General features: G+C 48.8%; 1 protein-coding gene across 2 annotated transcripts; it reads left to right on the top strand.

Annotated features, from left to right (window-relative positions):
- The first annotated feature begins 29 nt into the window (after nucleotides 1–29).
- ide (insulin-degrading enzyme) lies at nucleotides 30–26,191 on the top strand. Of its 2 annotated transcripts, none has more exons than XM_056609468.1 (25): nucleotides 30–172; nucleotides 1,443–1,627; nucleotides 2,109–2,316; nucleotides 5,238–5,407; nucleotides 7,321–7,443; nucleotides 9,532–9,644; nucleotides 10,025–10,187; nucleotides 10,473–10,565; nucleotides 11,033–11,124; nucleotides 11,727–11,807; nucleotides 12,435–12,538; nucleotides 13,822–13,924; nucleotides 14,193–14,315; nucleotides 14,739–14,821; nucleotides 15,840–15,984; nucleotides 17,591–17,701; nucleotides 18,297–18,417; nucleotides 19,826–19,917; nucleotides 20,457–20,568; nucleotides 22,514–22,681; nucleotides 23,707–23,979; nucleotides 24,848–24,909; nucleotides 25,387–25,459; nucleotides 25,563–25,630; nucleotides 26,092–26,191. In XM_056609468.1, exons 1-25 carry the CDS (start codon nucleotides 87–89, stop codon nucleotides 26,185–26,187), a joined length of 3,048 nt encoding a protein of 1,015 aa, XP_056465443.1. In that variant the 5' UTR covers nucleotides 30–86; the 3' UTR covers nucleotides 26,188–26,191. The 2 variants fall into 2 exon arrangements, with proteins under 2 accessions (XP_056465443.1, XP_056465442.1); XM_056609467.1 differs by lacking the exon at nucleotides 15,840–15,984 and adding an exon at nucleotides 15,263–15,407 and having other exon boundaries at nucleotides 31–172.
- The last annotated feature ends 970 nt before the right edge of the window (nucleotides 26,192–27,161 follow it).

The raw sequence follows: 27,161 nt of genomic DNA, 5'->3' as shown, positions 1-27,161 counted from the left end.
CAATCGTTTGGTTCTGGCATCGTCTGCTTTAGTCTTTTAAAAATGGCGTTCTGAAATCGAGGATTTGTTATCCATGGGTCCGAAGTATGTTTCAGCGCATTCACCGATCGGCCCAGTTTACCAGAAATATTTTGCCGGCGGTGAAGAGTCTCTACTTTAAACAGGATTCTAGGTAAGTATTTCCGACCAAAACTGCGTAGCCTTGGAAAATATTATACGCACCTTGTGATATGACTAACTAGCATGCTAGCTGGCCAGCGAGGTGACATTTGGTGGGCTGATAAGACTCGTTAGAGCCGGCATGTTAACCAAGAGCTGCTACCAAACACATCCGTTAGCTTTGTTGCTACATTGGGTCAGGTTATGGTGATGGGAGGCAATTTAGTCTATCTGCAAAATAGTAGATGCGACCAATATGTCCTACGTATTGCGTAACAGTTTAAAGATATATCATGGAAAACAAAACGGTTGTCCAGGGTAGTGTTAGATTGTAGTACATGTTGCACAAGGCCAGCGTGACTCCCAGTCACAAGCCGTGTAACGCTGAAGTCTCTCATCCATCAAGCGTCTTCTGGTACATGTTGCACTAGGCCATGACTCCCATTGAAAGTCGAGTTAATCTTGATGAGTGGACGCCAGCTTCCCCCACACTTTATGTGTCTTAAGTTAACGTTACCATTTCACGTGACCCTGCATGATCCCCGATATTATCAATAAATTGTATTTCTAGACTAAGCTTATTCTCATTACCACTGAGATGAATAAGTTTAGTTTAGTTTTTTTTTTTTTTTTAAACCTATGCCTGACATTTTCTTAAGTGAACGTGACGGCAAGAGATATACTTTCTTTGCCTTTGTCTGAGCAATCGACTGGTAGCCCGTCCGCAATTGTTCAAGTGTTAATCTCACCCCCAGGCAATTGCATGCATTGATACTATGTTAATGAAAAACAGCATGCATCATTGCATGCAAACGTTGAGAGTAATGCCCCAACAGCATAAACCATTCGTCAATGGCATGTAAGGAAGCTTAACAGCAACTACTCTCCTAGTAATGTGTTGCCAGGTGTATGGTCTTGCTCCAGAGTTTGGCTGAATTTCCAGTTGACTGAATTCTGCAATCTGCTCAGCCCCTTGCGGACAGTCTGTGTAGACTACTCTCAGTGAGGGCTCTGCCATGAGTTGGGGCCTAAAGTTGGTATTGGTGTATGTATCTGTATGTGTCAGTCTGTCTGTTAAGAACGTAATGACTTTTGTCATCAACGCATGCTGCACCCTACAACAACATCAAATAAATCGAGGTCATCGTGGTGGTCATTACGACCAACAAAGTCGGTTGCCGACCGACTTGGTTACGAGAGTAGACACAGCTAGTAATCAGAGCATGCTGGTTAACATCGCTGCACTTGTGGGACTGGGAACTCACATGCGTGCTTGTCTGCAGGCTTGTGTCGTCCTTGCCCCTCAGAATGACCGACCCGGCCGTGAAGAGGGTTGTGAGGGACATCATCCGCTCCCCTGAAGACAAGCGGCTGTACCGGGGCCTGGAGTTCACCAACGGGCTGCGGGCCCTACTCATCAGCGACCCCACCACAGACAAATCCTCTGCCGCCATGGATGTCCAAATAGGTAATACTTTAATAAGCGTAGGCGTGGATGTGTATGTTTTAATTTTTACCCCTTTTAAATTGGTCATACATTTTTATTCTGTTTTCATTTGACTTCCTGTTCATTTATTTTAAATATAAATTACAATGATTTTCTTTTTGGTACTTGCCAGGAAAGTGTCTTTCTTTCAATGAGACTTGTATTCATATACATATTCATTCTCCCATCCAATTTTGTGTGCTGATAAAGGCGGTGACATTTGACGAGAACGCAAATAAAACAAGTGTCACGCTGTGCTGTGTCTTAAACTCGCTGCATTGATTACTCTCGTTGATGAAAGGAAGGGAGTGAAAAATGCCAATCTTGCTGCTAAAATCCGCAGCGCTGCAGCCCTGAGCCGGGTCAGCGAGTTTCAGGCCTTAATTGTGCTATTTTCTCTGCCCACCTCTTTCTTCCTTCTGTTCCTCGTTTCCTCGTTTCCTCTTCCTTCCTTATTTCACAGGTTCGTTATCGGACCCTTCCAACATCTCTGGGCTGGCCCACTTCTGTGAGCACATGCTGTTCCTCGGAACAGAGAAGTACCCCAAGGAGAACGAATACAGCCAGTTCCTCAGCGAGCACGCCGGCAGCTCCAACGCCTTCACCAGTGGCGAGCACACCAACTACTACTTTGACGTGTCCCATGAGCACCTGGAAGGAGCCCTCGACAGGTAACCCACACGGGCGGGCTGGGAGACCTGTTGCCTAGAAGTATGGCTTGAATACAATTCTGGTCTGAGTGACGTGTCACTTTCTTTGCTGGCTTCACTAAAACATCCATTACTAATGTAATTTGGCGGAATCACTTTGTGCTTATCCTGCCTAATGGCACGTTGATTCCCAACAACCAGGGTGCGATATTGCCGTTGTTCACATTTGTGTCAGGGGTGTGCGATACTGCTGCAGTTTAATGCCGCGTTTCCACTGCAGGGAGCGGATCGGATCGCAAAGGTGCGGTAGGGAGGGGGCGGTATAGCCCAGCTCAGTTCCGAGGTCGCGTTTCCACTGCCGACAGTACCCTTTTGTGGTAGGCCGGATGTCGATCGCCGCGGCAGCTACGTAAACATCGTAAACAACGTCTTCCTCCCCAAGAATGAAGACGAACGTCTCCACCTCCTTGTTCGCCCAAGCAAGCGTTTTACGCAACATGTTAATTGTAAAGAATAATACCTCGAGGCTACTGTTTGTTTGTTTTTATCCCCGCGTCACCCGGAAGTGATGATTCTGTCGACCAATCAACGGAGGGGGTGTGTAGCTAGAATTTCCCGGGACCCTTTCGTCTCGTTTTCGGTACCCCAACGGAGGAGTCCCGAGAACGACGCCAGAATGGGTACGGCAAAGTCCGGGTCACGCCCACTTTTGGCGGTGGAAACGCGACCCGATCCGCTCCGATCCGTTCCGCACCCTGCAGTGGAAACGCGACCCGATCCGCACCTATCCGATCCGTTCCGCACCCTGCAGTGGAAACGCGCCATAAGAGGCTTGCGACTACGATGATTTGGTCCACGAGCCCAGTGTTGTCTTTTAAGGTCACCCATACCTTTCTCATTCCTATTTCTGAACCAAAGGTGTTGCATTTACTGGGCCCTGTGCCAAAAATTTACATTTCTTTGTTAAACGGAATGGTTTAGATAAGGGGCAATTTTAAAGATTTCCGTGTTATTCTCTGTGGCAACACCTTTGGTGATGAGCACTGATATTTCCCAGAGATACAATTTTTATTTTTTGCCATGACACCAATTTTGTATCATTTATATTCCTGTGACGCAAGGGCTTTCATCAGTGGGCAATGGGCTCAATCACTAGTGTATTCCCTTGTTCGGTGATGGATGGCTTAACAGACATTTATCCATGAAAATCTTGGAGATAGCCTCTTTCAGTCAGACTTCAGGCGAGGCCACCCAATGTGTTTTCATATAGCAAGATAAGAATATTCTCATAGCACTTTAACAAATGAACGAGGTTCATGAACGAGGAATCAAGGCTGAGTCATCATCGCAGGGTGTTGCACAATGCACACCGAAAGAAAAACAAATCTTTGGTTCTCCGTCCTATTCCCAACCTATAAAACAGGACACGCCCCATGTCATCGTCATGGTTCACACATATTTTCTGGTTCCAGGTGTGTGTGTGGTTGTGTTTTGGATGTGACAGTCATCATCAGATCATGTCGTTTGTGGTGGATTGTTCTTGTTTCTAAGGCAGTGTAAACTTTGGGTGGACTCCGGCTTTAGGCGTTGTGCGTCAGGGCTGCGTCAATAACCACACAGAGACGCCTGACGACAGCCAAGGCTGACGCGAAACTGAAACAGTGTTTAGCCTCCAGTTGTGCTGAGGGCTAATTCTGGAGACCCCAACTCCAAGAGGTGAAGGCCGGACATAAGTAGAGCAATGTCTTTAACATTGCTATATTCTTTTTTTTCTGGTGTAATACATTTGAATTCGATTTTTAGTGACTCATTAAATCATGTAGAGCAGGATTAAATGTTTCCACCACAGGAACTAGGTTGTGCCACTACACAAAATGTGTGCGGCCATGACTGGTAGGTTTCGTTTTAAATATGTAATGAAGTTCTCAATGGTGTGGACTTCTCTCGCACTGTTTCTGGTTTCCAAGACCAGTCTCGTATCACACACGCGCACACGCACACGCACACGCACACACACCCCCCCCCACCCACCTTAATAGCCACCCAAGAGAGTGGTAGTGTGTGAGGGAGGTAGTGTCTGAAATGAGCCTGTGGTTGAGATTACCTTACCTACTTCTCCATGAATGAGTGTCTGCTGTGCCCCCCCCCCTCCTGATTAGCAGGTATGCTCCAGGAGGCTAGCAGCACCCTAGGGGGAGAGTACAGAGACGGTAGAATGAGATGATGAAAGATTGATGACACTGCTGAATCAATGTGACAATTTTATGAATTGTGTCATAAATCCCGATGGGCATTTATTCTAAATGTATGTCAGTGGTTTCAGAAGAAAGAATCTATAAATGGTGCTTCCTGGAACATTTCATTAAATACCACAATTAAGATTTTAATCGGGTCTTTGCATACATGTGTCTAATATATCTCAACAGGCTCTAACATCTACTATCATTAGTGTGGGATTGGATGCACATGTCAACGAGTGGTTCAATGGTATGGGTTGGTTCTGTCATCCTTTGTTATTCGCTCTGCCCAGGTGATGTTATCTGGCCAGCTGGATCTGGTGTTCAGTGACATGCCGCGGCTCATCACTGTGCAGACATGCAAATAGTTGCTTTGTTTTCAGTCAGTCATTGACGATTTGAATGCCAGTTGCCCACATTTGCCACTTATGCAAAGATTATTCCTCCTTGCTCCTTATCTATTATTTCTTCATCTGCACTGCCTGGCACAGCAGCAGATGTAGACAAACCGGAACAGGATTTGGACCAAATAAAAATTTGAATATAATCAACAAACCACACAATGGCCCGAGGTGCAACTTGAAACTTAAATACCTGTGACTCAAGTAGACTTGGCCCTAAAACGTTGTTGTTATTAAGGTTTGAACAGTTCTTCCTGTGCCTCTAGTAGACTTTGCCCTCTAACTCCATGTTGTTGTCATTTAGGTTCGCACAGTTCTTCCTGTGCCCGCTTTTTGACGAGAGCTGCAAGGACCGGGAGGTCAATGCCGTGGACTCTGAGCACGAGAAGAACCTGATGAATGACGCCTGGAGGCTGTTCCAGCTGGAGAAGGCCACGGGTAACCCCGAGCATCCCTTCAGCAAGTTTGGAACAGGTACTCGCTGAACTAAACGCACACGCGCACGGTGGCCTCGCACAGCCAGAGAACCTGGACTTCTGCCTTTCTTCTGCATGGGGTCTCCTCTCCTTTGATCTTCGGCTACTTTGCACCTTATTTTTACAAGCCCTTTTTAGGCCCAATCCCATTTCTACCCCTTACCCCTTCAAAACAAGGGGGAGGGGTAAGGGGTAGAAATGGGATTGGGCCTTAAGCTGTCGGCCATTACGTTTCGTTCGGCATGTTCAAAGTGCTGCGCCATGGACAGCCGCCATGCACTTCAAATCAGTTCCCGCTGAGAGCCAAATCGGTGCCGACTCGGCCCCTGGCCCCCCGCCCGGCCCAGCCAGCTGATGGCAGCATTGAGTCATCCAGGACGTATCCTCCTGCTCAGAACAAAATGGGATCTGACAAGTTGTGAAAGTCGTGCACTTTAAAGGCACTGGATCGCCACGCCACCCCTGGCTAGTGATCTGAGGCACTCCCGCCCTCGGAGAACCTTAAGTGAGAACAGTGAGGCGAGGGTAAACAATGGGCCTGACAGCGGCTGAAACTCAACGCGGGTGAAGGTTCACCCAGGGGCCGCCCGGCAACCCAACCAGGCTAGTGTCGCGTTCGGCCTGGACGTGGAGAAAGTGGCTCCTGAGGGAAGCAACCCGGTCAAGGCTCCTCTGAGTCTGAACAGGGCGCTCTGCCTCCTTTAGGGCTTCATGCCCTCAGTCGTACCGTCCAGCAGTCCTCCCTGTACTCTGAGTTGTTGCTGCCTCTATACTTCCTCCGTGTCAGTCCGTCCACACCACCCAAATGTCCCGATCCCTCTTTTAGGCGAAGGCTGCACGATATTTGAAAATAATGACATTGCAATACTGTTGTTCTTAGAGATGTATCAAAATAAAGGAATAAGTGATTTCATGCCTACTTTTCAGGCATCAGATGCAATACAATAACTTGTATTGTCCATCAAGACACATTTTTCATAAAACTTGAAGGCTTTAGAACATTGTGAAAAACGTTTATATTTCACATTGATGCACTCGTTAAACATGAAGCTATTAAAGAACGGTTGGCATAGTTGATGGAACACTGCGCTTTGTATTCCCTTAAACGGTACGTAGTTCAAATTAAGGTCAGGCCTCCTTTAGTAGGCCTATAGGGCTAGTCGGACGTAAACCTCACGCATTCCTTATTTGCGTTGACCGCGTAGCTCCCTGTGTTTGTGACATTATTCTCTAGTTTATCATTTGCTGGTCTCCTAACTATGACAACAATGCTACTGTGGCTATGGCAATGTGTGGAGTCTGTGTGTGTGTGTGGTGCCCTTGTCAGCTCGCTCATGGGAGGAAGCAGGCCGATCCATGTATTCATTATCAATCTGGTGTGACATTCACATATGCACTGGACGGATCGTTTTTAAAACCAACCCGTGATGCATTGTCTGAAATCAAAAAAAATTTTATTTTTATTTTTTATTAGCTACTCGTATATTTTTTACTTGCAGTGCAATGAAATGTTTTCACCGTAGAGCCCTGTTTAAACGGCGGGCCTGTCTCACAGATCAGTCATGGTAACTAAGAACCGTGTGAGCATGATGCGTTTGGGTTAATTGGTCAGACTCGGCCACTTAACCGAGCGTGGCCCTGTGATGTGAATATTTTACACCAGTCTAGATTTGTTTATATTTGGGTTATCATGAAGTGGAGGAGATTCATCTCATGTGAACACGACTCGAGCATAAATAAATGCATTTGCTGTTGGTGGTTATTAACCGGGACATGGCCTCAGAACTAATGCTTTTCCTGTGTGTGTGTGTGTGTGTGTGTGTGGGTGTGGGTGTGTGGGTGGGCGGGGAGTGTTTTGGAGAAAGACAACTCTTAACTCTTAAATGATTGATTGTTCTTTTGTTTTTAAAGGGAACAAGCTGACCCTGGAGACGCGGCCGTCCAAGGAGGGCGTGGACATCCGGCAGGAGCTGCTGAAGTTCCACTCCACCTACTACTCGTCTAACCTCATGGGTCTCTGCGTGCTAGGGAGAGGTGAGGAGAGGGCAGAGGTCACGGGGGGGAGGGTTTGAGGGGAGAGATCACAGGAGGAAGGGTTTGATGGGAGAGATCACAGGGGGAAGGGTTTGAGAGGGGAGAAGGGGAGAGATCACAGGGGGAAACGGTTTGAGGGACACTGGTTGACCCTGGGATGAGATGAGAATAATGGGCCAACTATTTCTTCCTGCCTAATCTCCCCCGGCACACTGATTCACAGGAGGGCCCCACGTTGCTGCTCTGTGCCCCTTGACTTTAGGGTCCTTGTAATGGACAGCAGTGCCTGGCCAGAGGATGCATGGGTTGGATAATGTCTGAGATGTGTAGTCTGAAAGGCACCGGTAGCTGGCTTCTATTGCAGTAGCTGTGGTTATTTCACCTGGTCGGTTGTGTCCTCCTGGATCTTTTCTGTTCTTCACTGCGGCCCAGGTTTAAATAAAGGGACATAATACTGTGATTTATGGGCCCATTCAGGAAACAATAGTGGTGTGTCTTACGTTGAGAAGAAATTTGCCAATTTGTCATGATTGACTGAGCACTAACATCAAATCGATGTCAAACACAGGTTGTTTTGGATCACCCGTCCGGTAGGTTTATGTATGTTGTCTATAATTGAATCATTCAAAACCAGGATAACCGTAAAAAGGCAGAGGCAAAAACCTGTTTGTCATTTGTCGGGTTGTTGCTTTGTGCTTTGGTTTGTCTTTTAATGGAGAACATCTCCAAGCCGGCCATTTCACCTGATCTCGGTTATCAGTAAATAAAAGACGATGGAGGGGGTTTATTTGAAAGATTAACCCTTTGGTTTTTATCAGGGGACAATGGTGCAACTCATAATTTCACTGGCTCACTTTTACTCTTTTCCATCACATCTACCTTGAGCACAAAATGCAGAAAATTTGCTGAGTCACTTATGAGTGGTGCAGCGGTTCCATTTGAGACCTTTAGCCTTTCTTGCTAATCAGTTGGCATCAAGTCAAAGATGTTTTTGTTGTTGACTGGAGTGAAAGTGGGTGCTGTTTTCTATCACTCATATTCTTGTCGAGCAATTGAGTCATTTCCCTGGTTAAAAATAAACCAAAAAACTAGCGAGTCATGACGGGATCATAAGCCACGGTTTACAAATGCTATCAAGCCCACGCTTTAGCCTCCAAACGTGGTCACCCACCAACCTTTTTGATTGATTATGGAGTACAAAGACTTGCAGGCCTGATTGGCTGTGATTCATCGGCTGGTGTGATATGCTGAGTCACACAGAATGAAGATGAATTCATGGCTATTTGCATTTAGACCATTTGACTTGAGTATCAGATGGATGCATTTCAAAAATAAAATCACGCCCTTAACTCTGCCATGGCATGGGACCAAGCATTTTTATTTTGTTTGGACGTGACGAGGTTAGTGAGACCAATGCCAGAGTGCTAAAAGCCGAAGCATAGACTTTGGCATTCAAAGTGAATTTCCCAAAAATGGAATCAGGCTGAAGTCTGCCGGTGATGAAGCGTATTTCAAATGGCAGAGCCTCATGGGTAAAGACGTGTGGGAGATTGCACTTTCAGGGTTCTCATAACAAACCTTGCGTGTAATTGCCAGCATTTCTTATTCAGTAAAACAAGGGTTGAGGTAATTACTTGTTGGGATCTTATTCACATTGCATGCCACGGGGGATGCGTGCATGGATGGGTATTCGGGCTATTTTCACTATTTTTGAAGTGAATATTACAGATGAAGCCAAATAAAAGTAACATTGGAAGTTCTTAATGGGTTGCGGCTTTAAACCACGGGTTCAAAGAGCTGCTTTAAAGGTGTCATCACCAGTTTGGTTTAATATGGCATTGCTAGTTCCTGTAATGTCTGTCGTCTGCACCAACAGACCACCATACAGACGGCGAGTTTGGATGGTTTTCCGAAGACGGGAATACACCGTGTATAGAAGCTTTGCTCTCCGCACAGTACTGCTGGGTGCAAACGCACTAATCCTTTAAAAAAAAATGAAATCTCATTAGCATGTAGCTCGTGTCCCTGTGAACCCCCCCCGTATGCCGAGCTGTACTCTCATGTCTTTATTTTTCTCGTGTTTTGCAGAATCTCTGGAGGACCTGACCTCCATGGTGGTGAAGCTTTTCGGAGAGGTGGAGAACAAGAACGTTCCCGTCCCGGAGTTCCCCGAGCATCCCTTCCAGGAGCAGCACCTCAGGGTGAGCCCACCTTGCCCCCCCCCCCCCCCACCGCCTAGAACCCTGCCCCCCCCTGGGACTTCATACACTTTGATCTGTGGGCCGACACCAGTAGGAGGCAGGGTCAGCTCCCGGAAGATGGGGTTGGGGACCGGTCTGAAGTGTGGCTTGGTCTTGAGAAGGGCTGAGTGGACAAAGCCCTCGCTTACCATCCAGAAAGCTAGTGGTTGTTAAAACGTTACGTATAAATCCCTCATTTATATTTAGGTGGAGTAGGAATAGAATCGTGATTATTTTGCAATATGTTCAGCTGCAGCTGTGATGCCTTTTTAAAAAGGGAATCATTTTTATTTTAGTAATTACATCATTTACCTTTTTTTTTTCTTTGCTTTCCAAAATAGCAATTCTATAAAGTCGTCCCCATCAAGGACATCAGGAACCTGTACGTGACGTTCCCCATCCCCGACCTGCAGCAGTACTACAAGTCCAACCCAGGGCACTATCTGGGCCACCTGATTGGCCACGAGGGACCAGGAAGTCTGTTATCGGAGCTCAAGTCTAAAGGTAGGCCGCAGAGTTGACGATAGTGAAAGTAAAAACAAAAAGGTTATGAACAATATGTGTAAAGTAGGGTGTGTTTAGGAATGAGGGCGCTACTGCCCACTGTTGGTCTAGGCTTTCATTTGCCATGAAAAGAAAGTACATTTAAAATGTTTATTTTAATTGTGTTAATGATATTATTGTTTGGTGTACTTGATACAAAAGATGTATTTCAGTTCAAATAATGTTAATATTCAAGTCACGTGTGTACTGTTGGAAGCCTTTAAAAGTTGAACCTGTGTGCGTCAGGCTGGGTGAACACGCTGGTGGGCGGGCAGAAGGAGGGAGCCAGAGGCTTCATGTTCTTCATCATCAACGTGGACCTGACCGAGGAAGGCCTTCGTAAGTAGCTCACATGTCCCCATCCATCCATCCATCCATCCATCCATCCATCCATCCATCCATCCATCCATCCATCCATCCATCCATCCATCCATCCATCCATCCCCCCATCCATCCATCCATCCATCCATCCATCCATCCATCCATCCATCCATCCATCCATCCATCCATCCATCCATCCATCCATCCATCCATCCACCCACCCACCCACCCACCCACCCACCCACCCATCCAGAGGACCGCTACTGAGAGCCAGGGGGGTCTAGTCAGTGTTTGGGAGGGGGTCCCAGTGGAGAGGTCCAGAGCCTTGGGTCGACCAGGAGTTATCCTGAGATACATTTGACTTTCGTTAACAGGCGTACGCTAAATGATTAGTTTGTGGCTTGAGCTAGTACCGGTGACAAACAGCCGTGTTATTAGTGTGCATGTTAACCTTTAGTGTGTGTGTGTGTGTGTGTTGGTTCCAGTGCACGTGGACGACATCATCTTCCACATGTTCCAGTACATCACCAAGCTGCGCACGGAGGGGCCTCAGGAGTGGGTGTTCCAGGAGTGCAAGGTGGGGGCGGGGGTGGGGGTGTCATCAGCGCGTGAGCCCCACAGAGCAGCCTAACGGGGTTGCGATTCAGCCTGCATGCGTCACAGTATTTCGTATTGTCAGGGAACCGGTTTGTGATGTACTTGTTGAGGGTCAGTCACATACTTATCTTTATGCTAGCAGGATAATATCTTAATTTGACGATGCACCTTGAATCCGCTTCACCCTGAAGGTCTTATCTGGGGACAAGGGAGCACATCACTTCTTCCTCTGCCTTGATCGCCCGATGCAGAAAAGAAGCATAGTCACCTAGAATCTGTTTTCATGAATGCTCGAGTGGTCCAATTTAAGACCTTAAGCGTTTCTTCCTCACCAGTTTCCAAAAGAAAAAGCTGTTTTTGGTATTGAAGTAGTGAGTCAGTGGGTGCTGATTTTTGTCTCTGTCTCTGTCTCTCCCTCTCTCTGTGTCTCTCTCTCTCTGTCTGTGTCTCTCTCTCTGTCGCTGTCTGTCTCTGTCTCTCTCTCTCTGTCTGTCTGTCTCTCTCTCCGTCTCTCTCTGTGTGTCTGTCTCTCTCTGTGTGTCTGTCTCTCTCTCTCTCTCTCTCTCTCTCTCTCTCTCTCAGGACTTGAATAACGTGGCCTTCCGGTTCAAGGACAAGGAGCGTCCCCGTGGATACACGTCCAAAGTAGCCGGTCTCCTGCACGTAGGTTCCTTGGTTACCACCCGTTACCATGGTCACGCAGACCGAGCGTGCTGCCTTCAGTGGCTGATGTCACCCAGGTCTAGTCTAGTCTGGAGTGCTCCCAGACAGCGCCCTGCATGCGCAGCGGGGCGAGCCAGTATTAGAACCGATCCCCAGAGTTCCACCGGTGCTTCTGTAGCCGGGCTCTCAGGGTTTGATTATGTAACGCCACTGCTGGGATGACAATAGCGTTGTCCCCGAATTCACCCCTAAAAAAAATAGTTTTAATTGCGTTGCAAAGATAGGACAAATGTTGTCTGGGACCTACACACTGTGTAGGCAATTATTCTGAATGCCTCATTTCCCCCTCTTAGCTGTCATTAAATTCATGGCGTTCGATCAGCGCAGAAGCAGAGCAGAATAATGGCATAACAACTTTGTTTATAAAGCGCTTGTATTCTTAAAAGTGCTTCACAGTTGGGCACATATTCCAATTAAACACTGCAGCGTTAAAGTATATTCTACCTAACTTCAACATAAAAGTGAGATACAGACTAACAGTTTATTTATTTCCCATCTACCCTTTACTTATTGTTGAACAGTACAACGGGAAGGCGTGGTCTGAATGAGTTGTCTGTTTCCTTGCAGTACTACCCGCTGGAGGATACGTTGGCGGCAGAGTACCTGCTCGATGACTTCCGGCCAGACCTGATCGAGATGGTGCTGGATAAGCTCAGACCGGAGCACGTCAGGTGAGGTTCACGCAGGCCTCCTGGATGACGCGGGAGGCCTCTGTCATACAGGGGTTGGACCAACTCCTGGCTATGGAGTAGCACAATGTCCAAGCACTGGGATGTGCTTGACCAACGGGTTGGTAAGGGTAGATGTGGGCCGAAGGGCTGATAAGGTCCCACGTCAACACATGGGGGTTTTATGGACCCCCTACGTCCTTGCGGACCATCCTAGCGTCAAACGCAAGGGCCTGACGTGCGCCTCCCAAAAATATGAACCTCCAATTGAGGCGACGCAGCAGCAAGGCCTGTGATTGGTCCGCTAACTAAAAGTGTCTGCGTGGTCGTGGCGTTGTGTGAACGTGGAACCATAATCAGCGAGCCCTTAAGTTTGTTGACACTTGAACTGTTAATTACACAGTTAACATTGAAATGTTTTCTTTAGCAACATGATAGTTGCCCTTCAGGGACAGTTTGGAGCTTCCTACGAAATGTGCAGGGGAAATGTTTTTTCTTTCCCCAAGTGTTTTATTTTGTGTTCAGTCTTATTTCCTTGAGTGTCTCTGACCTTTCGTGGTGCTACCAGCGTAACTCCATACCCGCTTCCCTTTAGAAGATAAGACGTCCTGTTCTGCTTCTCATGCCTTCTCCGACAAAATGCTGCATCACTGTGATGTCTCTGTGAAATAGCTTTTCAATTTCCGTGTGTGTGTGTGCGTGTGTGTGTATGTGCGTGTGTGTGTGTGTGTGCGTGTGTGTGTGTTCCTAAAATGGATGGCCTTTCCGATTTTCTGCTTGTGTACTCGCCAATAAATGTGCAGTCCTATCCGTAGGATATTGTAATACATAAATCAGTCCATTGCCCTGTTTTTGCAGACAAAGCATTTTTATGTAGTTATTTTATTCTTTGTGCTGACATGTAGAAATTTCCTGTAGGTAGTTTAAACCTTTGTATGGTTTAATTTATACTGGTTTCATTCAGAATGTCGTTTTCTGATTATCAAGCGATTAATGTCAGCCCCTCCCCCTCTTCTGTGATTGATTAGACCCCTGCTGTCAGTCTGCGACCATCGATCAAGGATTCCCCACATTTCCAAGGGCAATCGGTCCCCTAAACATAGCTCATGCATTAAAGGCAGAGCATGCATTAGCAATCTCTAGATCTGCCCTCCAGAATATTTATAGGAGGACTCTTGGGGGCCGGTATCACGGGGAAAGCGATCCAACGATGGAAACCCGAGCCGTTCATTGAAGAGCGTCTTGGTGTTTGTCCTTAACGTGACGTGACCCTCCCTCCCGTCCAGGGTGGCGGTGGTCTCCAAGTCGTTTGAGGGCCAGACGGACAAGAAGGAGGAATGGTACGGCACAGAGTACAAGCAGGAGGCCATCGCAGAAGAGGTGCTGCAGGTGAGGGGGTCCTGGCTGGAGTCCAACCTGTCCACACGTACGGAGGGTGTGATCACACGATGCACCTCCTGTGTGACCGGCTTCCATCCATTATGCTCTCTGAAGGCTGGGATAAGATAAGGAGTTGAGGGTTTGGATACGGGTTTATGATACATCTGTTGGCGGTGTTTTTAAATGCCGTCAAAGTTCAGTCATGTCGTTTCCCCACACAATTGTGTATTTATTTTTTTACCTCCTAATGCCTTCACTCTCGCTTCTCTCTCCACAGAAATGGGCGAGTGCAGACGTCAATGGGAAGTTCAAGCTGCCCATGAAGAACGAGTTCATCCCCACCAGCTTCGAGATCTACCCCCTTGAAAAGGACCCCCCGCCCGTCCCCACTTTAATCAAGGCAAGCCGTGCCCCCCCCCCCCAATACGCTACACCTTCTACTACAGTATCAAAGTGGAGTCACTCCTGGTTAACAACAAGACCTATAAATAAACCGCAATTCCCAGGGAGCATCTGTTCTTCGGGGCCCTTTTGATATGGTAATGCCGGTTTGAGCGTTTTGTTGCTCTCGTCGCTTTAGATTCAGAATGGGTATGCTGCTCTCCTATTATGGCGCACAAGTGGGTTTTAACTGGGCCCCCTGTTGAGTTCTGAAGCTCCTTGAAAGGGTGTATTCGGATGGGTCGATATCAAAGGAAACCAACCCTTGAATTCTCGCCCATGCAGAATGCTGCCGTGTCCTTTCATGTGAAGTTCTTATTATACTTATTTTGACCATGCGTAATTCTTGCATATTAACGTTGTTTTGTTGTGTTTTCTTTAGGACACTGCCATGAGCAAGGTGTGGTTCAAACAGGATGATAAGTTCTTCCTGCCCAAAGCCTGCCTGAACTTTGAGTTCTTCAGGTAAGTCGACAGCGCGTGGACTGGACCCTGTGAGCTTCATCTGACTGCATGGGATAGAACCTGATCTTTATGATAACGGGTTAACAAATATATTGATCGTTTATCTGATCACATCCAGATAAGGATCCGGTAACCACTATAAGGCAGTTTACGACTATACGTAGCTATGCACAGGTTATCCTAAAGCAAGAGGTAGTTGAACACAGTTTACACTTAGCGACTTGAACTTAAAAGTACTTTCTTGTAAGTCAAATGTCTCTTTGGCTTGACCTCTGCCAATATCAACATGTGGTGTTCCGGATTAAAACTGTATTCCTGAAATCCTTGGGCCATGCTAAACCAAGGAATCTCAGCAATCACTTTTGGTCGACGTATTAATTTGTACCGCTGTCTGGTGGTCTGTGTGCACGGGAGACTCACCTGCTGCCATTCTCCCTACAGCCCCTTTGCCTACGTGGACCCCTTGCATTGTAACATGGCCTATTTATACCTGGAGCTCCTCAAAGACTCCCTCAACGAGTATGCATATGCAGCCGAGCTGGCCGGCTTGAACTATGACCTCCAAAACACCATCTATGGGATGTATGTAAGTATTCAACCCCATGCCTCCATAATCCTCATCCCGACTCTCCCCCTGGCTTCTCAACCACGTTGGGCTCAAAAGGGTTCCAACAACAAGGGTATTGTACTTAGTTTGGTCTTAATGGGAGCCCAGTCGGTCTCTACAGGTCCCTCGGTGCTCGGTTCTCCCTCCTCCACGTCCGTTCGCGAGCGCTAGAACCGAGCGGTATAAATCAGGGAATTGGGCGACAAGAGTTCAAACGCGGATGGTATCTCAAGGCGTTTCTCGTGCCCCTTTCTGGTTTTGTTTTGGTCTTGTGTTTCCGTCTCGCCGGTCAGCAGGGCTGCATATACATACTCTCTCTCCCCGTCTCCTCCTCATCAGCCCCCCTACCTCCCCCCCCATCGGCTTGCTGTTTGTAATCCTCTCTCCCTCTCCGTCTCTCCCCCCCATCAGTCGTTACCTGTACACAGACCCCCAGCACTGCAACATGACCCACCTGTTTCTCAGGTTGTTGAGGGATGATTTAAAAGAGTATACGTTTGCAGCCCGCCTGGCCGGTGTGGCCTACACTGTGACCTCGGGGATGAATGCCCTGTTTGTAAGTACACCCCCCCCCCCCCACACACACTCTACCTCAACCTCCTGGCCCCCCCCTGGTCCTACCTGCCTTGGGGCCCGTGGGGGGGGGCAGTCAGCCAGGCTCTGGAGGCCTGGTGGAGGTGTGTGCGGCACTGGTTTGTGTGATCATTTGTTTTGTTTTTCGTGGGGGGGGGGCTTATTTTGCTACTACGACTTTTCCCCGCTTGTGGGTGAGTGATGTGCGTTGTTCCGCTTGCCTAGTTGAGAAGAAGTCCCCCCCCCCCCCCCCCCATCCTAGAGTGTCTCTCAGTTGACGTGCCGCTTCATTCTACTTCTGTGCGTTCGCATGCATCTAGATCTACTGCCTTACCCTCCTCTGGTTATCATCGACGCTACATCACTCAGATCGGAGTATGCTACATTAGCCGTGATGCTACATCACTCAGGTCGGAGTATGCTACATTAGCCGTGATGCTACATCACTCAGGTCGGATTGGCCCACAGTACGCTACATTAGCCTCGCGCCGCGGCATCACTGTCGGCCTGACGGCGTACATTGGGCTCTGCTCCTTAAGGATGTATGCGTGGCGGATGCTAACGGAGCTAAATCCTTCAACCCGTCCGTGCTAACGGACGTCTAGAGTTGGGGAGCAGCGGGAGAACACGACAGCCGGAGGCAGCCTCCTTCAAATCCTGGATGCTTCTTCTTCCTCCTCACCCAGATGCATTATGTTCCGAGTGCACTGCCAGTATCTCAATGTCAAGACGGTGGGAGAGCAGCAGCCCGCAGCACCTCCAGGCATCTAGGGCAGCAGCAGTAGACACTCCCATCTCTGCTGAGTCAGGATTAGAGGGAGGGGGGGCGGGGGGGGAATGACGGACTGAAAACTTTATGGAGGTGGAACTTTTATACACAAGAATTGAGTGGGAATGGTCGTTTCCCATTGGGTCGGCTTAGCTCTCAATTATCATCAGTCATCAATTATTTCCAAATCCTGTGACGTGAGCAACATAATGGAATGCACCCATTCTCTCTGATCGTCGAACCGTGGCCCGTCTCAGGTCCTTCACGACTAACTCTGTGGAGATGGTCCCCATTCGTTGTCCCCTCCATCTTCCATCGCTCTGATACATCTATATATTCTTTGCCAGGCTGCACGGTGTGCACACGCGTGTTCTCTGTGGTCAGTGTTTGCTACAAATCATCTTAATGGAGCAGTTTTTTACACCAGTGTTTTTATAGCCGTGTGAGTGATGAGTCTCCTCTGGCGGAGAGAAGACTCAAAATGGCGGCTCGCGATTGACCTGAGTCAGCAGAACACGTTCCGCTGTCGGCCAGGGCCGCTTGTCAAGGGCGATGACGTCGGGGGAGATGGGTTTACGGGCGGCCATGCGCACTGGGAGGACGTTCAGAGGCTGGGTTGGGGTTACTGAGTGACGTTAAGGAAGGGACGTTCTGGTTTGAACCAACGGAGCAGACCTGAATACGCTACAGTTTGTGCTCTGATGGCCGTTATTACTCTGCCTGAGGTCCATACTCATGTTTTCATATATTTCTGTATTTAAAAAGACTGAAGTGTCCCTTAATGTTTGCTGTCACTCACTGGTGTTGTTTTCCCGGCCAGCTGTCTGTGAAGGGCTACAACGACAAGCAACACATCCTGTTGCAGAAGATCGTGGAGAAGATGACCACCTTCGAGATCGACGAGAAGCGCTTCGACATCATCAAAGAAGCGGTAACCCCCCCCCCCGATCAGTCAGAGGGTAGAGAGAAGCGAGACCAACGCATCACTCGAGGCGTGGCGGGCGCTCATGTGACGCAGCGCAAAAACACTCGACAATTAGATTTGATGTTTAACCCAAACATCCAGTCCGGCCTGACACAGAACACCCAATAATAAGAGCACGGACTGCGCCTGTGTTCTACGTTTCCTACTCTGCTGGCTTACTGAGCAGACCAGCCACTCTTTTATAATAATAATACAACTTTATTTGTGTAGCACCTTTCATACACGGAATGCAGCTCAAAGTGAGTCACATTTTAAAAGATTCAACACAATCGGGAACATTTAATACAATGTCAATACAATATAATAAAAATTTAAAAAGGAAAAATGCCCCAACCCTTCCTCGGTTGCTAAGCGCTCTCATATTTAGCTTTTGTTTTTAGATCTTTCTTTAACGATCTCCACTGAGCTCGCCTGCCTGATGTACCGAGGCAGGGTGTTCCATCGCTGTGAGCCCTGGAGCCCTTCTGAAGTGGAGCCGTCTGACAGCTCTGCGTTGTCCCCGATGTGACGTCCCTCTGTTTGTCCCCCCCCCCCCCCACAGTACATGCGGTCCCTGAACAACTTCCGGGCGGAGCAACCACACCAGCACGCCATGTACTACCTCCGCCTGCTCATGACCGAGGTGGCCTGGACCAAAGACGAGCTGCGGGAGTCTCTGGAGGGTAGGACCCCCTCTTCATCCCCCCCCCCCCCCTCAGCCATACCGGCCTCGCTCTGTTCTCCAGGCCGTGTTCACACACAGCGGTCCACGTTCATTCTCGGGTTGTCCGATCCTAATGGGTTAGGATCCCACGACATGCCACGAGCCGTTTTGAAAATCGGCCCCCTTATGATGTCATAAGGGGGCAGATTTTCGGCTTGGAACGGCTGGAACAGGAAACGGCCATGATCCGATCAGGTCAAAAGTTCGATCCACCTCCCAATCCGCTGGGTAGAACGACAACACTCGAGTCATTTCCGAGCAACCCTCCCGTGTTGCGTCAGAAATGTAGCGCATGACCACATTGTCACACCGCAGCGTGCAGGCTGTGTCATGTGCCGGAGCGGCATTCCGCCACATGCCTGTCACAGGGTGGTTGGCATGCCGATGTGGAACATGCGTCAGCACGGAGACACGAGGCCGTGAAGAACCCGGCCTGGGTGTGACGGGTCGCGGTGCCCCGTGTATCTCTGCGTCACGATGCAGCTCGGTGTGGAAGAAGACGCTGGGTTTGCTGTTGCATTGTTGTGTCTCTGCAGATAGTCGTGTTCTGGTGATGCCTGGATAATGGCCAGCTCTGAACAAAGGAATATACATTATTATGGATGGGAGATTAGACGTACCGCATGGGTTTGTTTTTTCGGTTACCCAAAACCCTTGTATTTGTTATTCGGAAACTAAATCTGCTGTATACAAAATGACAAACGCCAGTAATGGAATAGAGTAGGCTCTTAGTCGCTATGGTAACAAGTGGGGCGTCCATTAAATCCGGTAAATTAAACTATTTCCTGGCTGAAAGAACATCAGGAACTAAAGCTACAATGGCCGGTGTTTATATCCTGGTATCATCTTCTCTGTTGTCCTCATTTGACCAAACACACCCCTCCATTACCGAGCGGGGGGATCCAGGCTCTTAGTGCCCCCCCCCCCATAGTTTGGAGTATGTGTGTTCACTCACACACTCGTTCTCTTATCCTTAACTCAACCCTAGCTCCTGGTACAGTTTGCAACACTCCTGCAATCTAGGTCAGACTTTCATGAATTTCAATAAGGTGTGTGTGTGTGTGTGTGTGTGTGTGTGTGTGTGTGTGTGTGTGTGTGTGTGTGTGTGTGTGTGTGTGTGTGTGTGTGTGTGTGTGTGTGTGTGTGTGTGTGTGTGTGTGTGTGTGTGTGTGTGTGTGTGTTCTTAAAATATTGCCACCAACCTCTATTTTCGTGGTTATAAATGTGGGAAAAATAACTGTTCCTTACCAACGTCCTTTGTGTCTTTTGGGGGGGGGGGGCTTTAATATAAAATGTACTGTGAGGCAATCCTGTGCTAATTGCGAGCCTCTGTGATTGATTGCTCTTGTCTGCGATGTGTATTCCAGATGTCACTCTCCCACGCCTCAAAGCCTTCATACCGCAACTGTTGTCACGGTTACATATCGAAGCCCTTCTCCACGGCAACATCACCAAGGAGGTAGGTCTTTAAGCTCTTTAACTAAGTCGTTTTATTTCCTCCGTCACTACTGGGGGGGGGGGCTTGTTTTTAGCTGCTCTCGTCTGACGGCTCGTCAACGGGGGAGTTCTGACACGTCTAGCCGCCGCATAAACGGCCTCCTCCGGGGACGAATCAGACGACGGCAGACCCCTTTAATCTGCTCTGTCGGCGCCGCCTCCGCCAGCGGCCGCGGCCGTGAACGCTCCCGTAAGATTCGTCCAGAAGTTCCGCGCTGTCGCCTCCCCAGAAGCGCTTAAAGGTGACGCGTGTCACGGTCTGCCGTGGGGTGACCTGATTGAATCCGCCTCGGTTCTTAGCGATGCTCTGCCCGGTCGCCATGGCGACCGTGGCAAATCTGGCTTGAGAAGGTGATGGACTAATATAAATGTAAATAACATCCCGAGCTTTAAACGCTGAACAGCATCGCTGGTGAACGACGTACTGTATCAGCCCAGTGGTGCACCCTGATATGACGCCTCAGTGTATTGACTGCCCTCTCTTGGCCCTGGTCTCCCCAGTCTGCGCTGGGCATGATGCAGCTGCTGGAGGACTCCCTCATCGAGCAGGCTCACACCAAGCCCCTCCTTCCCAGCCAGCTGATTCGCTACCGGGAGGTGCAGGTGCCGGACGGTAGGTCAAACGCCCGCCCTTGCGTTCGTCTCCACGGCAACCCGTTAGAAAGGGATTAACACGACTGTGACAAATATCACGATAGGCTTATCACTTCAGAATACCGTCGTGGCGTCTTGCTGAAGCGGGTTACAGTGAAGTGGAAAGAGTGGAATCAAAGGAGGTTCCCTCCCTGGGACGTTTCAAACCTCCTGTTTTGATCAGTGGATGAATTTAGACTTTGAAAAGTGGGGCTCACTATAAGTGTACCCCTTAACGTCATGGTGATACAACCACTGGTTCTGCTCCATTAGCCAGGGGGGGGGGGGTTAAGATGATTCTTTCTTTTTTCTTTTTTGAAGGACAAGCTTCCCCATTTGTCCGGTCGTCCGACTGTCACTTTGTTTTATCAGTGTTTGCCGCCCTGCCCTTGGAGCTGAGTCAGGGGACGGCCGTGCCCCCCCCCCCCCCCCCCTCCCCAGACAGTCACGTCCTCTGCCCACCGGCACTAGGATAACTGGAGATGTGCACCGCACACCCCAAGCACCTATACTATATTCACAGCCGGCCCAATGGGGCTCTCCGTTATGTCGGATCGCAAGTGAGGGGTTTTCCGCAAGGATGACTTTATGTTGATGAGATTCCCAAAAGCTGAAGGGGGAAAATGCAGTCAATGCAAGTCATGAGACGGGTTTCTTTTTTTTTTCTTCTACTTCGTGAAAAAATGTATTCCTGCGAGTGCAGATAAAATGAAGTCCCATTTGGCAGCAGTCAGCAGAGAGAAACGGAGAGTAGTAAAAGTAGTTCAGACACCTCTGTCCTTCCGGAAGGGCCCCTGCTGTCCCCGTTCTGAACTGGGATCGTATTCCCGATATCTCCCACAGCAAAAGGGCTCCGTCTTAATTACATATTTACACTTAGTGCAGCCCGTCCGTCGGGCTGTCACAGCCTTCTTCTTTTTTTCTTTTTTCTTTTTAAACGGCACATTAATTATTCATTGTGTATTCTAGCCATGGGACATAAGAGCAGATTATGCACAGAAGAGTTATGTCTGAAGGGAGCCCCAGAATACTTAATTATTTTCAGAATTCATATTCTGTCACTTGGAAGGAACATCTGCCTTTTTCCTTTTGTGAATCGCGCTCTGCCTGTGATTGGTCGCACAATGCCCATGAGCCAAAAATCAACTTCCACAACGGAAGGCTGAATGGCTTGCTGATTTCCAACAGTTCCACTGATTAGTGCTGCCCATAGTTATTACTAATCCAATTATACCAATCCAAAGTGAATAATTCAATACGGTTACAAGCACTCCTGTCACACTTTGATTCAAAGCACGGCTGATGGTAAGCATTTGACTTTGGCTGTACTTCAACAGCGAGTTTGTACAATCAGGACTCGCATTCTCAGTGGGAGTCCTGCTGTAAGAGTTGTACAATAACCTAGTCCTACTGTTCACTCCCGCAGGAAGCTCAACTCCTACTGCTCCTTAAAGGGGACATTATACCTCCAGGTGTCAGTGCGATTAGCCGTTACAAGCCGTTTTGAAAATGTGCACCTTATGACATCACAGGCGGGCGTGTCCACCTGTGATGTGTGACGGACAGATGAGCAACGTTTGCTACAGTCCACTGGGTAGGCTGGTAGTACATTTTCCAAACGGCTTGTAATGGCTAATCAAAGTCCCACCTGGTGGTATAATGTGTCCCCTTTAACGACCCGTGGACAAAGTCATCGTAAGCCAGGATAAACGCGTGCGCCGGATGCCAGTTAACGCTCCCCGTCGTAGTGTCTAACGTGTGTGTGTGTGTCTAACGTGTGTGTGTGTGTCTAGCGTGTGTGTGTGTGTGTGTCTAGCGTGTGTGTGTGTGTGTCTAGCGTGTGTGTTTGTGTGTGTGTCTATTGTCTAACGTGTGTGTGTCTAATTGTGTGTGTGTGTGTGTGTGTGCGCTTGCCGTCTGCTCAGGGGGGTGGTACGTGTACCAGCAGAAGAACGAGGTGCACAACAACTGCGGCATCGAGATCTACTACCAGACGGACATGCAGACGACCCGGGAGAACATGCTGCTGGAGCTCTTCTGCCAGATCATCTCGGAGCCGTGCTTCAACACGCTGCGCACCAAGGAGCAGCTGGGTGAGTGGGGGGCCGACGTAGGGCTGGGCGCCAACCGATGGATCGGCGACCAGGATGTACAGACGGACGGATCAATAAATGTTCATTTTTTAAGTTGAGACTTGTTAACATTTGTTATCATCATTGTGTCATTTTTATGATGTAAACTGAAAGAGCAAAGTCAGTATGGACTCCAGATATCCAAAATAATCTGTATCGGCCCTAAAATAAATCCATATCATCGATCCCTGGCTACTGTAGTGAGCTACAGCCAAAGACGCAGCCAAAAGTAGGGAGAATTGAAAATGACAGCAAAAAAAATTGTCTAACTAGGGAGCCATGATGCACCCGGCAGACATATTTGATTGGATCCGTAAAACAATTGAGAAGATAATTAATAAGATGAGCAATATCCAAAGTAAACTATGACTAACTGAATGCATGCCTCACTGCAAAATGTATTCTGAGATGCAGTTTTAGGGAGCCCTGATTGGGTTGAAGAGGAGCTTCCTGTCTATCTGTACCTTTCATAAGGTTCTGAATCGATTCATCACGATTCCATTCAATCTGCTCTTAAATAATGAAAATGGTTCAACTGTGTTACAAAATACAAATGTACTTTATTTTTTCTCTTCATCTTAAAGAACAGGTTTTAAGTGCAAACTTGTAAATTGGACAGTTTAACTTGAGCTGTAAACAAAACTGTCTCAAGTCTCAAAAGTGCAATTTGTAAATTAGAAAGGAATTGCAAGTTAAAGCGTACTTGAACTACAACATTCCTCACTGCAAATTGCATAAAGGCATTGTTAATTAAAGTGCAAAAATAATAATAATGGTAAAAAAAAAGAAAGGAATAAAATCGATCTCACGCCCTGCGAATCGATATTGCCAAATGTAAATGAAGTCGATTCCATCTTTCCCCAGCCCTAATCAATACATCTGTTCCCCCCCCCCCCCCCCCCAGGCTACATCGTGTTCAGCCCTAATCAATACATCTGTCCCCCCCCCCCCCCCCTAATCAATACATCTGTCCCCCCCCCCCCCAGGCTACATCGTGTTCAGCGGGCCCCGGCGGGCCAACGGCGTGCAGGGCCTGCGCTTTATCATCCAGTCGGAGAAGGCGCCGCACTACCTGGAGAGCCGCGTGGAGGCCTTCCTGGTCACCATGGAGACGGCGGTGGGCGAGATGAGCGACGAGGCGTTCCAGAAGCACATCCAGGCGCTCGCCATCCGCCGCCTCGACAAGCCCAAGAAGCTGGCGGCCGAGTGCGCCAAGTACTGGGGCGAGATCATCTCCCAGCAGTACAACTTCGACCGCGGTGAGGCCCCGCCCCCCCCGGGGCTCCGCCCACACTTCAGACGGGTTTTGGTTTTGGTTTTATTTTTGAAAAGTCATTTTATTTTTGACCAATCTTTTGAAAACAAAAATCAATATTTTTTTTTTTTTTTTTTTTTTTACACGTACAGCACATGTATGCTATATGCACATAACGTGTACATAATATCCGGTTTGGTGATTTATTCTCTTATTTAAATCTATTCCGGAGCTGAAGATGAGCATGGGCACCCTTCCAGAGCGACGGTGATAAACATGGAATCAAGAAAATCACTTCCTCCCCCTCCCTCCCTCCCAGCAGTCTCTTCGGCGTGCTATTATGGGCTGTGAGGGGGAGGGGGGGGGGTCGGTCACCCACTTATCTAGCGCCTCAGCGTTGGCACGGTAACCCACTGCCAAGTCATTGGTTGGGAAGTGCCGTGAGAGGAAGGGAGGGCTCGCGGTCTGGGCACACTTTGTATCGCCTTTACACTCTCGTGCACACGCACGCAAACACGCGCACGCAAACACACGCGCACAAACGCATACACTTCTTTCCAAGGGCATGTGTGCTGGCACAGGTGTCCGGTAGCACACGCTGCACCAGGGGATTGGAAAGGCTGTCCTTGTTGTTGGAGAAACACGGGCGTCACTAATCTAGATAAAAGCATCCCGCTCTGAAGCAGCGCTGTGTTCCCGTCAGGACCGGTGGAGGTTACCGGCGTGGGGACGTTTTAGATGTCACGTTAAAACACGCTTTGACACAATTATAAATAAGACAAAGTGGACTGGAGTCGGACCCAGAGAACGGTGGTTCTGATACCTGGCGAGGGATCTGTCTTTAATAATTGTACTTGGTTTTTGTTTTCCAGATAATATTGAAGTGTCCTACCTGAAGACCTTAACGAAGGAGAATGTAATGCAGTTCTACCGGGTGAGTCAGTGGTGTGTGTGGCATGACGGGACGTTTACACACGCGCACACGCGCGCGCGCGCTCATGACATCATATAAAGGAGCCCAGCTCAACACACGCGCGCGCGCTCATGACATCATATAAAGGAGCCCAGCTCAACACACGCGCGCTCATGACATCATATAAAGGAGCCCAGCTCAACACACGCGCGCTCATGACATCATATAAAGGAGCCCAGCTCAACACACACACTCCTCGCAGTGCTTCTTGGCAGCTCACAAACATAAGGGCGGTCGTTCACCTGGGGGGGGCGGTCGTTCACCTGGGGGGGGCGGTCGTTCACCTGGGGGGGGCGGTCGTTCACCTGGGGGGGGGCGGTCGTTCACCCGGGGGGGGGCGGTCGTTCACCTGGGGGGGGCGGTCGTTCATCTGGGCGTGTATAGCAGCCCTCCACTCTGGTTATTCACGCCTCTCAACAACCTGCTGTGTGCTTCCAGGACCTGCTGGCCATGGACGCCCCCAGGAGGCACAAGGTGTCTGTCCACGTGCTGTCCAGAGAGATGGAGACCTGTGAGTCTGGGGCCCGGGGGGGGGGGGGGGGGGGCCTGTTCAGCTCCACCGGTGAGGTCTGAACCTTCTGACATCGAATGCTTCTGTCGTCTCCCCCGTACAGGTCCCGTCGTGGGAGAGTTCCCTGCCCAGAATGACATCGCCTTGGCCCCCGCCCCCTCCCTACCCTCGGTAAGAACCCCCCCCCCCCCCCCCCCCCCCCCTTCCTTTTACCTTTTTTGCTGCCTTTTAATTTAGTCACAGCTGATGTGTGGACTCGTAGAATGAATCCCTTTTTATAAGTCTTCTATTCCTGGCGCGATACGTTTGCTCAATTAGCACAATTCTTTGCATGTACCCGTAACGGTACGTGAACCCGATGACTAGATAAGTATGACGGTTTGTTCACTTAGATTAGCCTGTGTCTATCTCTTTGTTGTGCGTCTTGTGTTATTTATGTGTACCCGACTGCAACACAAGTTTCCCTTTTGGGACGATAAAGTTAAACTGAAGTGGATATGAAGCCACGTTACACGTTCCCAAACTTGAAGGATTCTTCTTTCCTTCGAGCCCCCGGCGCTAGCGCTAAAGACCCCCCATGATGAACACGCCTTCACCCGAGACCCTCTGTGTTCTGTCCCCCCCTCCCCCAGCCCACCGTGGTGCAGGACATGACGGACTTCAAGAGGAACCTGCCCCTCTTCCCTCTGGCTAGACCCCACGTCAACTTCATGGCCGCCAAACTGTGAAGCACCCCCCCCCCCCCTCATCCCCCCAACCCCCCCCCTCCCGGGACCCTCATCACCCACTCCAGCCACCAGCCACCGTCTCCCACACCTCCTGAGGGGGCAACACCTGGGCAGGACCTGGGGGCGCGTGGAGCAGAGGCAGGGGGGGGGGCGGGGGGGGGAAGAGCGTGCATGAGCATGCTCCACTCCATGCAGTGGACGCACGTACACACACACGCACACGCACACAAACACGCGTCAAATTACGTCGAGGCAGAACTGTTTTAATAGAGTATCACACGGATGCTGCGCAACAATAGGTTCTTTCTCTTTGTCATGATGGACATTAAGCTGTAGCAATCCAGGACATTAGCTCACATGAAGGTCTTTTATTTTTATCTTGCGTTTTCGTGTTTTGTCTTTTAACACTTGTGTTGCGTATCGACCGCTTGAGGCTCCACGATCACCCCCCCCGCCCCCAAAACGATGAGCCCTGACGCCGTCGCGCGACAGAAGTTATATTTTATTGAGGTCCATGTGTATTGAGGAATGTTTGCCTCGTGAGGGAGGGTTTTAATCAAAGGTTGGAAAGGTTTTGAAATGTCTTGCTAGAATGCTGGGATGGTCAGAGTGCTCCTATAATCTGCTTGTTTTTGGTTGAGAAAGCATGCCCCTGAAACGTTTGATTTTAAACCTTTATTGTTTTGTTTATTCTGTTTTTCTAGAGTTGTGAAATATATGGACTTCATCTCAGGGGTTCCCCTACTTGCTTTTTGTTTTTATCAGTAAATAAAATGATTTTAATTGACATCCTTCCTTTCCCCTAGAAACTATCTGTCAAAGCGGTGGTAGGATTCTCCATTTATTGGCCGGTTAAAGACAGGGAGGTCTTCGTTATTGCTTAGGGTCTTCAGTTTGCTTTCAGAGAGGGTGGTATGTGCCTTTCTAAAGGATTGCTGTGGCTGTCTAGACTTGGACTTTGGATAAGGAATATA

The sequence above is a fragment of the Gadus chalcogrammus genome, chromosome 15 (assembly GCF_026213295.1).
Source record: "Gadus chalcogrammus isolate NIFS_2021 chromosome 15, NIFS_Gcha_1.0, whole genome shotgun sequence".
NCBI lineage: Eukaryota > Metazoa > Chordata > Actinopteri > Gadiformes > Gadidae > Gadus > Gadus chalcogrammus.
This window is presented reverse-complemented; position numbering and strand designations above follow the sequence as displayed.

Excerpts from the sequence above, each read along its gene's own strand:
- ide (XM_056609468.1), top strand. The coding sequence starts at position 87 with ATGTTTCAGCGCATTCACCGATCGGCCCAGTTTACCAGAAATATTTTG. Across the intron at positions 11,125-11,726 it reads GGGTGTTCCAGGAGTGCAAG|GACTTGAATAACGTGGCCTT; the intron begins GTGGGGGCGGGG and ends TCTCTCTCTCAG. Across the intron at positions 25,631-26,091 it reads CCGCCCCCTCCCTACCCTCG|CCCACCGTGGTGCAGGACAT; the intron begins GTAAGAACCCCC and ends CCCCTCCCCCAG.